Source organism: Amphiura filiformis, chromosome 1 (genome assembly GCF_039555335.1).
Source record: "Amphiura filiformis chromosome 1, Afil_fr2py, whole genome shotgun sequence".
Taxonomy (NCBI): domain Eukaryota; kingdom Metazoa; phylum Echinodermata; class Ophiuroidea; order Amphilepidida; family Amphiuridae; genus Amphiura; species Amphiura filiformis.
The window spans coordinates 34,709,149-34,723,683 of NC_092628.1; the positions used below are offsets into that span (position 1 = coordinate 34,709,149).

Below are 14,535 nucleotides of genomic sequence, written 5' to 3' on the forward strand. Positions count from 1 at the left end.
AAATCCTTTTAAGGCTTTCCAGCCTTTGTTGCAAGCAATCTCTGAACTGGTACTTGTAAGTCTCTTTAGGGGCGTATTCCAGAGGTGCGAAGGGTGCGCACCCTGGGTCTACATTAATGCCTAAGACATGCAAAGGGTATAATGGATTCCGCATACGCCCCTGCTCTTGTATAAATGTACTTTGGGACATGCACAAAAAATAATTGTTTGTTATTACAAGAGTTTACAAAATAAGGAACCACGAAAATAGAATTACTAAGTACTACTTTTGAAGGGATATTATAATGTCAGTTGAATGATATTGCGCAGGAGTACAGCTTTGCGGTTCGGTCATTCTTATCTACGAATGTTCTAAATCCTTGGCCATTATCCCTTACAATTGTATATAGATCTGTTCGTCACTCGTCATCGTTAATAGTAATACATGTACAACATTCGCAGGAGACGGCTTATTCAGTGATCCTTTTCACAGGGGGGGCAGTTGCCTCCCTTGCCCCCCCCTGATGCTAGCACATCTATGACAGTAACAAGGGTGTCAAAACCGGATTTTTGATGATTTTTACGCGGATCATCCGGATGAGCAAATCACGGAATGAGCCTTTATAGGGAAATCTCTTACACCATTGACAAATCGCTGCAACCATGTATATGACACAATTATGTTTACCATCTCTAATTATGGACTTGACTTACGTTGACTTCACAAAATCACGAAATAAGCCTTTTCATTATTTTACCATGCTTGGAACTTTAGTTTTGCTAAATGTCACGATAGTTCAGGTCTATGTGATGCGTCTATTTTAAACCGATGTGTAAGAACTAACGCATCTGACTCATAGAGAGGAATACAGTGAATCACTACCCGGGATCACGACATAGCGAGATCAGTGTGCTGGGCCTGGCAAGTTTTTAACCCCTTCCTGATATTTGAAGTCTTAGGGAAGGGCAACATGTAGCGTTTTAACTACATGTATATCATATCCATTTAACCACCGATTATAATTAACATCATATTTTATACAAATATTATAAAAGACGATACACTAAAGTAAGATAACAGAAAATGTGCCGATATGCTTTGTGCACAGGCACGGGATATCCAGCGGGGACATTTTCATTTAAAACATATTTTGTTAATTGAAAATAGTAAAAGCTAGTGGAGTAAGGTATACATACCTCTTTTTGGAGTTTTCGGGTGGAGGGAGGCTAGGTGAAGCCGAGCAGCGAGGCCGAGGTACAAACGACAACAACAACAACCCCCCTCCAAAAAAAACAACAACACATACACACACCCACACTGGGGGATACGGGATAAGGAATGAGGATTAATGAAATAGTGAAGATGCTCCTTGTATAGATAGCCATGCATAAATATACATGTATTCAACACACATTTTGGCATCAAACCTGATCACGTTTTCATGCTGTGTTCTATAACTTAGTAGATCATAGCATTTTCCATACAGCATAAACCTGTAGAGCCAAATGGATTAGATTGGAAAATAATAAGAGGAAACTGGAGGTGTTAAAAGGAAATATAGTAAATTAAGTTAATTAAAATAATGAAAAAGCTTACTGGCTTCATAAGGCTTATATTACCAATCACGCTTTACAACATGAGAATACACTGGATGCATGAAGTGTACATTTCAGAGATGATGAAAAAACATCACCAATATAGGCTTAGATAAAGTGAAAACAACTGTGTACCACATTGCCGACTGTGGATAGAATATGAAGTACTTAGAAGTAGAAGCACACAGGGCATAATTTCGAACCCCTTCTTATTGATTTTCTTTATCGATATGAACAAAAAACAAAAATATTACTAAGCGTCTTTTACTTTTGTTGAGATAAACGTAAACGTCAAGAAAATATAGATCAATGTTATATCAGTGGCAATTACGTGACACCATGACCATCGTTGACCTAATTGTTAGGCTATCCCCATTTCTAGTAAAAGTCACGCTGCAGATGGCTGAAATGAATTGCTTACATGTAGCTCCATGATCAATGTATTCTCCAATGATGACCCGGAATGGTGACTGCAAATTGAGGCGCTCAATGGTTTCGCTGTCGGACAAGTATTATGATGGACTCTTTAGCAGGAGTTGCCAACCAACACTGACCAATGGGGAAATGGGCAGGGGGAAATGGGGTCGCAAACCGGGGCTCAAAACGTGGATTGAGAGACGATACATGGTTACAAAATAATGGACTGACTTAGGTGGGGTTCCCAAAATAGTTGGGAACTCCAGCAAAGTTAACAGCATTTTTTGTATGTTAGATTTTCTGTTGTGTTATGTTGTTTGATATGGTTTGATGATATGGTTTTATTGTCAAACGTCAATAGGATACGTTGTCTAAATTTCAGGCAAAGGTGGATTTCCCCTGTCATTGTATTACGACACATGCACGAGGACGTTTTAAATTACGTTTAAAATACAACAGGAGATTTTCATATTAAATTAGTTTATTTTAGTTCACTTGTTGAAAGGATACTTAGTCAAAAGTAAGCAACTCTACAGACGTTTCTCTTTGTTGCTTCATTGTAAACGAACACCCTATGTGCGCCAAGTAGCCAATTCCAGTTTATTCAAATAGATTCAAACCAAGTCAGAGAGCGGAATTAATTACGTCAAAATTCCATGTTGCTCTAATTTGATAGCATTGGCTTATACTGCCACAAGTTTTACACCAAGTGCTTTTAGTTGTGTTTTTTTTTGTTGCTTTCAAATTGTACATGATTCCCATCCAAATTAAAATTAGGATCACGATTCCCTTCATAAGTGTGTGGTTACGGAAAGTGTATTAATATTATTGCGTATAATTATAATTATATCATGTAAATTGCAAATCACTGAATGGGACTTTTAAGTGCGTAAACACGATAAGAAATACAAAATTAACGAATCAGCGATATTTTTTATGGTTTTAATATCACATATATCTTTATTAAAATAACCTAAAGAGCCCTGTCGTAAAAGAAGATAAAATTCCCAAGAGATTGGGCTTTATCATGTTTATCGTCAGATTAAATCTTAAGTCTATCACAAATTCTGTGTTGTCATTATTGCAAAGTTGCATATTTCATAGATGTGTTTAAATAAATTCAGGAATCTAAGTGTCAAAAATGGCGGGTCCCGCGAAATCTTTAAGTTCATATCTTTAGAATGTTTTTGTTATTACTCTGTTTAAGACATTTGAAAGGTATTTTGTCCACAAAAATCATATTAAAATGTTCAAGCAAGCTTTCCAGATAACATTATGAAATAAAATTATATCAACAAATGTAGTTAATTAGTTGACACCGAGTAGATGCAGGTACATTGTACAATGTACATTATATAATAGAAAGTATTTGCTCAATAATTTATTATTTTTCATTTTTCAGAAGCAAAATTCCACACAAAGAATGTATTCATTTCTTTCACAGCATTTCTTTAGCTTAAATTGCGATTGTTGATCATTTGGAATTTGAACATCCATTTGATCCATCGCAGAATAGTAGGCAAAGATGATAAAGGTGCTTTTGGACGTTCGTTGCTCAGAGAGGAAGCTTTGTAATTATGTAATTATATTTTTACCAGGGTAATCTTTCACATTTGCCTAAAACTATTTTACGAATATCCCCTGTAAATGACTCTTTGGCCTTCCTGCAGCCTACCTAAAGGTTCATATGATTGGTACAGTCATGCATTGTTGTTATTACCGGACCTTAAATAATGATTCATCATCAGAATAGTCGCTGTGTAATAGCCCCGATCTAAAGAAATGCTTCCCAAGTCATTAGTTCGTATCGAGGGCTTAGAGCCAGAACCACATATGTCCATTTGTTTTCTCAATTACATGTTACTCATTTCGGTAACAAATGGACGGTTAATTTTACCCTCCATAAGAAAATGTAAGTGACTTTTGGGGTATATACATGGTCACCATGGTCACTTGCGTTTAACTAACTGTTCAAGTGACCATGCATATACCCCAAAGTCACTTGCATTTATTATGGAGGGCATAATTAACTGTCCATTTGTTGCCGAAATAAGTAGCATGTAATTGAGAAAACAAATGGACATATGTGGTTCTGGCTCTAAGCCCTCGGTATATTGTTGACCAGTAATTGATTGGATCCTATTACTGCCAACCCACGTCATGTCATTTATTGGTTAATGATAAAATAACTATCGTTAGTTTCAAATGCAAAAAACAACAACAACAACAACAACAACAAAAAATACATACGACTAAACAACAACAACAAAAAACAAAATAAAAACAAAAACAAAAATATGGTTATGAAAAAAGGAGCCAGAACCACATATGTCCATTTGTGTCGCAAAAATTAAAATTCGCTTTGCAGAGAAACTCAAGTGCCTGGCTCAAGTGACAACAGAGAAATACCAAATTATTAGATCATTGCATAAACTGTCTTCTGAATTAGCAGAGCCGGGCGAGGTAAATGTTTGAAAGTAAAGTAGCTTGGTCCTGAAATAGGAAAGTATATGCCCAGCTATGGGTAAACTTGTGACATAGCTTTACATAAGAGGAAGACATTATAGACATTTACATGGAAATGAATAATTTGACCTTATTGACCTATATTACTATGGACTATACTGTTATGATTGGATTGACATTTCGATGTATTATACAACTTCAGCTTTTGAATTTATTAGCGAATCACAATCTGATTTGATTGATATCGTGTTTCATGACATCAAATTAAATCATAAATCACATTTGAAATAGCCTATCTATCAATGCGTCGTGACATTGATCTTGTAAAATTTGAAGTCAAGGATGCGCATTTGCAATCTTTATTATTATTTGCATTTTTTTAGTTTTTATGTCATATTAGTTTGATTGATATGTTTTAGTTTAGTTTCAATTGTGTTCTTCAAAACATGCATTGTCAACTTGTCTCGTTTTTCAACGGCAAACAATGCATGTTAAATGTTTTCTTATGATTCAAATTGAACATCGCCCAGTTCAGTTAACAGATTAAAATGCAAGACAATTGTTTTTTTATACCGTGTCATGGGAGGAGGGGATACTGCCATTGTCGGGTGGTATGGACATGTGCCGCGATGACTATTAACCTTTCCGGGTCCTCTCGAGCTTCTAAGCTGTTTGTAGTTTCAATTTCTATACTCTCTATTTTGCAATTTTCGGAAAAATATTTAGCATTTTTTGTCCCTATTTGAACTACACTTGGTGAAATTTCAGCTCCGAAGACACTATCATTTTGATCAAAAACCAGCTTTCAAGAACATTCTTGATGTAGCGAAATTTGTTTCTCGTGTATGAAATAGGTTAATAAATGAGTATCACTTGTTTCTCGAGAAATTGTACAAAATAATGCACTTGTACTTCGGGGCTCGTGCATTAGACCCCGCATTAGACGCATCAACATCTCAGCAGTACGTGTGTATTTTATTAGAGAGCTTGCGAAATGGCGTTACTTTAACTTTAACTTTAACGTCTAGAGGATTATAGAGGATTATGTATTCAAAACCACGGTGCTTTTGAATACATACTCCTCTATAATCTGGCTCTAGACGTTAAAGTTAAAGTTAAAGTAACGCCATTTCGCAAGCTCTCTATTTTGTATAATTTCACTCTCAACAAGTGTATTAACCTATAATTATCGTAATTCCTGAATAAATGACACCAACAATATTTATTACACCTCGGCAATTAAACACAGTGGTCAAAATATTCAGATGTTGAAATGTATTCAAGTTTAGCATGTTTAGTATTCGTATACCAGAATTACTTAACAAAAGAAAAACACATTTATTACAATTAAAATTCTACCAGGGTTCGAACCCACAACCTTTGGATTAACAGTTAAGAGCCTATATAATACCACTACGCTAAACTTGTCTATTACTAATAACTCCCATCAATAATGAACCTTGCCTCCGACTATGCGGTTCTTATGCAAATGTTGACTAGTGAAAATAATATCACTTCCTGGTCGCGGACTGGGTCGCGGCCTTTGAATGGATGACATGACACTCTCGCATTAAACTTTATCCAAATGTTGCACTCTTCCATTATATTTTCAATTCAAATCCCGTTCAGAAATCTATTTTCTTTGACAGAACTTCATCCGGATTACCGTGACATTGTTCAGTGGACCAGAATACTTCGATTGCAAATCCGGTCTCGTGAGTCCGGTATATCTAATATTATGGCACTGCCACTAACAGATCTGAACTGTATTATTGTCACCCCAGATTTTCACTAACTTTTAATATGATATCTTTGTTTGTTTTATTATTTTTTACAGAATGGATGAGATATGGCACGGTGAATTTTCCAAAGTATTCGCTCCATACCTACCACACATTTGGTACCTCTCACCGACAGACATGTGTCCTTCTCCACGATGGAGGCGCTTCAAAGACAGTGCAAAAGTCAGATTTTGCTGTCAGGTAATGAACATAATTATGGGGAGTTGTTTACCCATCTCCAATCCTAGCTCAGAATCCTACCCTGGCGTTTCACAATCCCAGCATTTAAAAGCAGTGACATAACCCTGCCTCCAATCTCAATACCTCATCCAAAATCATAAAACAAAGATGTAATGCCAAAGTATCGACATTAAATAGCAATAACAACAATAACAAAAACATCAGCAACATCAACAATATGAACAACAAGATCAAGTCAGAATTGGTTAATACTTGAGCAAATCAAACAGATAATATTAGCATCACCATGATGCCATTGTTGTTTTGGAATTCACGGTGAAACTCTTTGAGCCACTTCATTTCTTTTGATATACGTGAAATGATACTCTTTACATGAAGGCACAAACATAAACAAACAATAATAATTATTATACAAGTTTGAGGTGATATGTACTGAACCTAAATACCAATAGGTGTTGGTCAGAACTGAAATGCATCAGTTTTGAATGTGGGTGGAGCTTTTGAAAAAATGGCTCTATGCATGAATGTGTTACTCATGTTTTAATTATTTTTTTCAGCACATATATTTCATCAACATTGTTTTTGTTATTGCTGATGCTAATGAAATAAAGGAGAACCCTTTCAAAGAAATTCCAATAAAAATGTTTTCATTTTTTTCTATGATTCTGTAATTTGTCTTTTCTTTGATTTCAATCAGACCTGTGGTCATGGGTGGACATCGATGAAAGGCCGTGTTGTGTTTTGGTATTTTCTTCACCTACCATTCTGTGAAGGCTATGTACAATTTAAACTCTACGGTCAACAGTGTATGAGATGCAACAACGGAATATTTGAACCAGCAATGTGGTATCCAGAAGAAGTAAACAAAGTCTTATGTAATCTGTACAACAGGATCGGACAGGTAAACGAATAACTCAGGCAACCAACACACAAACTTGGCCTCCGTACCTCCATCATAATACAAAACCTATTTCTTAGGCTTCTTTATACTTTTTGTATATTAGAGATCAATTATTAAAAGCTATTAAAGTACTCTTCAACGAGTTATAAACACTCTCTGGAGTTGTAAAATAAAAATATAATATAGCTGGAACTTGATATGTTGAATATACTCTTTATTCTCTTTAATACTTTACTCTTTTTTGCTTCAGAATTACGAAACATTGTTATTTTGTTGAAGATTTATAGTTGTTGCTTTACGAATGCTAAGAACAATATGTTTTACCCCTGGAGCAATCATATATATTAGTAGTGAAGTATATTATTTATATATCCATTGCAGACATACTATGGATTCGTGAAACCACCAATACGATACGATCGCAGAGCAGGAAACCCCGAACGCAACACAATGCTACATTGTGTCAAGCTTGCCGAGACGGTGAATGCGACAGCCGACCCAGGACAGGTCCTGCTACTCCTGGACCTCCACATGGCGTCATCGCACCAATCCCTACTAAAATACCGCCACCTACAGTTGCAGCAAGAACGTAGGGAGGTATACTAAACAGATGGGACATTAATTCCTTTGTCTGATGGTATCGTAGATGTTACCATGGTTATTCGTCGTTCAACTAAGGTAGTTTATCATTGAGCAGCGGGAAAAGACGACGGAAACAGACGGCAGGAACATCAGTTTAGTCAATTTATCTTCAATGCAACCGTAGGTTTTTGGTATTTACGAATTTGAGCCAAGTGACTCTTTGAAAACCAATTGAATTGCTTAATTTTTTTCTTCATGCAGTGGATAAAATGGATTTTCGGCATCGCCGACTATAAGAATTCTTACTAAATATTATGTATAATTATTGTGTATACGTATTAAAACTTATTCATTTAGTTGTAGTATTCCTGTAGAAATGCTGTGGTATTATTTACTTGTATAATGTTTTAAAGTTCTGTTTTAATTTTAAATAGTGATGAATATGTAAATGTAGTTTCAAGAATCAAATAATTTAAGTCTGAATGACGGTTGTTCATGATTTCGGGTTTAATTGCAATGATTTATATTATTATTGAATCAAGTGTTATTCATTGTTATAGAAATGCAATAAGTATGATGTATCACCTAAGGTACAAAATATTCGGCGATAATAGTTCTAAATATATCAGTACAAAAAACAATTCATCCATTTTATTACAAAAAATACATGAAATAGGTCATTCCATTTACAGAGCAGGTCTCATATTTTGTTCAAAAGCTCTTACTGCAATTCTTATGAATGAATTTCACAGGTGTATGTATTGTTCCCAAAGTGCGAAGCTTTTATAAAGAGCCTCAAGTCAAAATCATTTCGATTTTCATGTTACAGTGGACATTTTTGTCGCATACCGCATGTGTCTTTTAGCATCATAAGTGCCTCCGTCGTTTATACTCGCGTTTACGAGTTGCATTGCTTTTGAAATAAGTCGGCGACGAGACACTTACCTGAGTCGTGCATACTAATGCCCACCTCATAAATTCCGTTGTTAATTGTGCAATCTGCATTCATTCAGCATGGAGTTTCAGAAGTTTCCTTAAAGAAAGCCCCGTCAGAGCAGTTCTTCTGGGGTGAACCAAACCTGCCTGTTTACCAAATTAATCAGGGATAAGGTTATCTCTGAATTTGACAGGTGCTAATTAATGTTTTAATGTTATTGAATCAATTGGCACCTGCCAAATTCAGAGATAACCTTGTCCCTGATTAATAACCAGGCAGATTTGATTCACCACAGAAGAACTACTCTAGTGGGGGTTCTTCTTTAAGTGGTCATTTTTGTTTCACAGTATGTAAAGACTTTCTTCGTTCAGAAGAGTGAGAGTGAGAAGAACAGAGGTAAGGACAGGGAGTAGAATAAGAGAGCAAGAAAGGGTCAAGAAAAAGACTACCAGCTCAGGTACAACATAGTAGCTCTGTGCCTGTATGACACATTATGATATAGAGCTAGAGAACGAAAATACGGGTTAGAGGTGTACCTCTCAGAACAAGTCCAATAGAAGGTGAAGTGTATACGGATGGTAGAAAATATATTAAGAAAACAATATGTTCGCTTGAAGAAAACGTAATTGTGTTGATGAAAATGTGCGTTTTGTGCCTTTGATGTGTTTTAAACGTTTGACGTGTATTATTTTTAGCGTTGAAAGTGTTGGGAGTACGTGTGGAAAAAATGTACATCTGAATAAACAGACATCCAGCAGCGATAGCGTGTTAAGTCGAGGGTTATAATGTATACTTCATTGTTTTAAATTATTGTTGTTTAACTTGGAAACCTTCTTCAAAATAGAGCTGTGTTTAAGACATGGACTGGATGTGTTTCTTGCTGGTTAATCGGTGTTAATGTCTATGTCGTCTAATCTTCAACACAGTGATCGTATAATACACTGTTTATATTTAAGGATATATTCCAATATGTATACCAATATAGTATGTAATATAATAGTAATTACTGCGGTTTTTACCTATTACTATGCCTAGTATTTTCGTTTTACTGTTTTAAAAAAGCCGCGGTTGTTGTAGACTCCATTGTACATATTTGCATACAATTTGCTGTACATATTGCGGGCTAAAGCATTGGGGATACAATTACCATTTCTTTAGGATTTAAATACGTTATAAGCATTCCATTCCATAGAGAGGCCTGACGTTCTGATGAAGTTTTTTAGAACGATTTGAAACATTCCATGCTGATCCGCTGGCGGCGCACATTACATCTGAAATTATACTTCAGTCGCTAGCTATACAAGCGATTTCGATATCATATGAATAATCAGTGCATTATAGTCACTTCTTTATTCACGTTACTTTGGAAAAGACCAAGCGCATTATTATGAATTGATTGTCGCTAGCGATCTAAGTATGAATTCAAGTTAATGTAAGCATTTTTGTGTACCGAAAACAGATTACTCTTTTTTTTATAACGTAGACGTATTTACTGAGAAAGGTAGATAAGATAGTTAATACAATTATTGAAATTATTGATGATCAGATTGATGGTATAAAAGTTAAAATAAATAACTTTCCATGTATCCACGGTATAAATAAATTCTGATGAATTTAGCAGCTATTGTGCAATTGGGGGTTAAGTAAATGTAATACCTTAATTTCATATTTAGTGTAAAGATAGTATTTTTCCGTATGCTCAGTTCTAGAATAATGTGTAAAAACGTTTAACTGCGGTGCCCTAGTAGAGCAGTCTATGATAGTCTCATTTTACCACATGGTGGTGAAAACTTTGAACACAATAAATATTTTAATGTATTTTGTAATACGAAGTCTATAATAATTATAGAATCACTGACATCACTGATATAGATTAAAATAAAATTATATATATAAATAATGTGTATTTTTGACTCTCTGGATGCTTATATTTTTGTGGGTTTATCTCTTTATGTGGCTGGCAGGACCGGCACAAAGGGTTGTATACCCTTGCCATCACACGCAACCTTTCCGCCGGCCCTGTGTATAACATTGTGACCATCCACCACAAACCGCTCGTTAAGTCGGCAAATTGTATTCTGAGTTACAGTGCAAGATGTGCATAAAGGTTGTATTAATATGTACCTCAAGTTGGTGCTACATTTGCTATAGTGCCAGTCAAAACATCTTTTAAACCAATCATTTATCAAAATGACACCAAAGCTGCTGACAATGAATAGAAGTGTCAACGAATTGCGAAGAACCCTGGCGAAGAAACGCTGTCACACCAACGCGTACGATTTTTTGTTAGTCCACAATCCTCGTCAAACGTGTTGGGACCCTTTTAATCGACCAATGAGCGTTAATTCTCCCAAATAATGTTGAATCATGTAATGTTGCTCATGTGCCTAGCAGTACCCAACATTGATTGGTGGGAAAGGGGGAGGTAGGTTTGGGAGGTTAGACGTGAGGTTAGAGAAGGATTTTTTGCTTAACACCAACGAAAACGGCATTTCAGCGCGAAAATAAGGCCATAACACCAAATAATTTGTACATATGTTTACAAAACTTTTGACGAAGATTGTATCGATGTAGCCAATGTTGATTGTGACCATTATTGTTATCTTTAAATCTGAATTTGATTTCTTTTGTTACATTGAAACACAATTAGATGCTAAAAACTACACAAAAATAAACAAGTCTTTACTCCCAGGACTTATGAAACTCGTTTGTCCGAATAAGTTCATAAAACCGACAGGTGTTTGTCCAGAAGGGTAATATGTCCGAATGGTTTCCTTTTAATATTCCGATATTCGACTACTATTTCTATACCGTAAAACCTCGTCTACAAGCATATAGAGTGTTTTTGAAGAAAGCTAAATTAATACGAAACAGCCGTAAGTGTGCCAATACAATAGATTGCGTCATACAATAATACTTGTTTGTATATGCTTGTATCGGTACTTTTTTTGCTGAAACTCCATAATGTTATAATATTGTTTAGGGAGGGCGTCTGGATTAATTCAGCTTTCATCAAAAACACGAACATATGCTTGTAGACGAGGTTTTACGGTATTCGGAATATCGGTCTGACCAGTGAGCCATTTCGGAAATTTTCCTGTGTAATTTTTTTTAAATTTTCAAATCGATTGAATGTGCGCTACGCTCCAGCGCAGAGAGCGATAGTTTTTACTGCGTTAGTCCCGATCTCCTTGCTTCCGATGAATAAACTGTTTATTTCGTTCACTGTCATCATTGTTCATTGCAATGAAATGTAACAAAATCTGTGTTACAAATAGCAATTTGAAGTTCAGTAATATACATGTAAGTAAAACAGGTGACCGTAATATTGGCCTTCCAACGATTCCATTTCTTCATATTCTTGTGCATCGGTTGCTCAGTTGCGATTTCCTGATATCTGCCCTGTTTGTTGCAAGCAAAGCAGCATCCTTGCGAACATGATTCTTCTCCAAACCAAACGCTTGTTTAAACGCTAATCTATATCTGGCATTGGTTGCATTATACACCAGCGGATTCAGGGTTGAGTTGATTAAAAAGAATATCCGAGCCACCCAAGCTAATGTATACCTCCAACTTGCATTGACTACAAACACATGAAAAGCCTCACCAATACGAATCACATTGATTATCGAGTAAGGAAAGAGGCAGATGAAGAAAACGATTCCGTTGATTATCAGCATTCTTGCTACTGCATTACGCGCTTGATTTGCCCTGTTTTCACTTGCAGGTGAGTTTTGATCACTAAAGGGTGATTTGCTCAGTTGCAACACAATCAACGCATACATTACTGTGTTGACGATAAGGGCTACTACAAACTGTGTTAAATCCAAAATGTTGAGAACTTTATGACACGAGTCACAGTAATCTCTGCAGGCAGGAACACGCTGTATGATCTTTGCATTAGATGAAATGAGGCAGTACCACTGCACCGTTTTAGGTGTTGAGAAACTTGCGAAGAGTGCAGAGGCTATCCAGGCTGCCATTACCATGCGAAGTGCTCTCCTTTTACTCTTGCTACGTCTATGCCATAAAGGTCGACAGATGGCAAGGTAGCGTTCGATGCTGACCACAGTAATAATCCAAAGTGAAGCATTAAAAAACAGATACGTCATAAAATCGGGCACGATGCATCCAAAGAGCGTATGAAACGAAAATTGAAGATCATACTTGGGAGATACTATATAGTCACCGATGTATTGAATACCACCAGCAGCAAGTAACGACGAGTCGGCTATGGATAAGTTCACCAAGAATATGTTGGTTATATTTCGCATGTACGGAACCTTGTATACGACGAAGATGAAGGTCAGATTGCAGAAGATTCCAAATGCTGATACCAAAGGAACGAAGATTAAGACTACAGACCAGGAGAGTGTCGAATATTGGTATTGGTCTGAGGTAAAGTTGAGGTCACATCGATCCATGATTTCATCCAAATATAATGAACTAGAGTTGAATATAATGGTGAAATTAACCAAAAATAACAATCGTGCTCATGGGAAGTATTATTAGGTGACTAAAATCAACAGTACTATGCTTATTCAATCGAGGAAAATTTATTTAGTAAAATAAAGCAAGTCATATTACGTGTATTTTACTGAAACTAGATAGTTTAGTTACAATAGTATTGTCTCTAATTGTGCACTAAACTAGGACGATGATTTATCATCCTCAACAACAAAAAGTATGCCAAACTGTGGACTTTGGGTTGGCTTCTTTGAGGTTGAATAAGAAAATACAATAACATATTGTATTAAAAAATATATAAAGATATTTAGTACAAGAATTTTGACTTTTTGACGTTCACCGCTTGGAGGGGAGCGATTCGGCGCCCCTTAAGACGGCGCCCAGGGAACGTGTCCCCTTGCCCCTAGTACGCCACTGATCTGATTAGACGTGAGCAGTCTTCGAATTAATTTTTACCTTGGGTTGCACATTAGCACCCCATTTTGACAATTGTGGTGCAATTTCATCTGACGCAGAGCAGTTTGAAGTGCAGTCTCAGACAATCAACATAAAGTCAGTACAATGTGGTATCGCAATTTTGTACCACGCAAGTTGTATCGCAACAGGCGAGTTTAGGGGTGCAAATTGCACTGCGATAGGGCTTATGTCGAACGCTGGACGGGAGTACGATCACGGCGTTTGCAAATCACAACCTCTCTACATGTACAAATGATGTATTGTATCCACCAAAATTTTGTTGTCTCACAACTTTCACATCAAAGTTAGAATCTCAATAATTATTATCATAAACGTTTGAAATTAAAAGCGGCAATCAAAACTACAAAACATGAAAACAATGGCCTATGGTTTATTGTCACAACACGTTGTTTCATGACATGTACAGCAATCTTCAGGTGACTGATTACCAAGAGCTACCAAGCATACACTACTTCTTTTTACACGGCTCAATCAAAACTAAATATCACCGTGTTCATAGTCACCTGCACTTGCTGTCACGTGACATTTGTGACCCATTTTCACAAAACTAGGAACATAGATAATTTCACTTGAGATTTTATTATAGGAAGATCTGCAAGTTACATTTGCGATGCATAACGTACATAAAACCCCGGGGAAGGTCACTCCCATTGTGGCCTGTACACCATCCGCGATAATCAGCTTTTGAAAAGCACCCTAAACAAGGATTTAACCCGTGGCTAAAACGACAC

The 14,535-nt window shown here is 36.3% G+C and overlaps 2 protein-coding genes across 2 annotated transcripts in view; one reads left to right on the top strand and one right to left on the bottom strand.

The window, feature by feature from the left end:
• Positions 1 to 10,766, top strand: part of LOC140146083 (uncharacterized) — a 34,202-nt gene extending 23,436 nt beyond the window's left edge. The window contains 4 exon segments of the mRNA XM_072167838.1: positions 6,296 to 6,440; positions 7,138 to 7,341; positions 7,723 to 7,771; positions 7,774 to 10,766. Of these exon segments, the coding sequence (XP_072023939.1) occupies positions 6,296 to 6,440; positions 7,138 to 7,341; positions 7,723 to 7,771; positions 7,774 to 7,934 (559 nt within the window). The 3' untranslated portion in view covers positions 7,935 to 10,766.
• A 1,447-nt stretch (positions 10,767 to 12,213) lies between these two features.
• On the bottom strand, positions 12,214 to 13,284 carry LOC140158599 (thyrotropin-releasing hormone receptor-like). The gene has a single exon (XM_072181758.1). The coding sequence runs from the start codon at positions 13,282 to 13,284 to the stop codon at positions 12,214 to 12,216; it is 1,071 nt and encodes a 356-aa protein (XP_072037859.1).
• Positions 13,285 to 14,535: the final 1,251 nt, after the last annotated feature.

Excerpts from the sequence above, each read along its gene's own strand:
- LOC140158599 (XM_072181758.1), bottom strand. The coding sequence starts at position 13,284 with ATGGATCGATGTGACCTCAACTTTACCTCAGACCAATACCAATATTCG.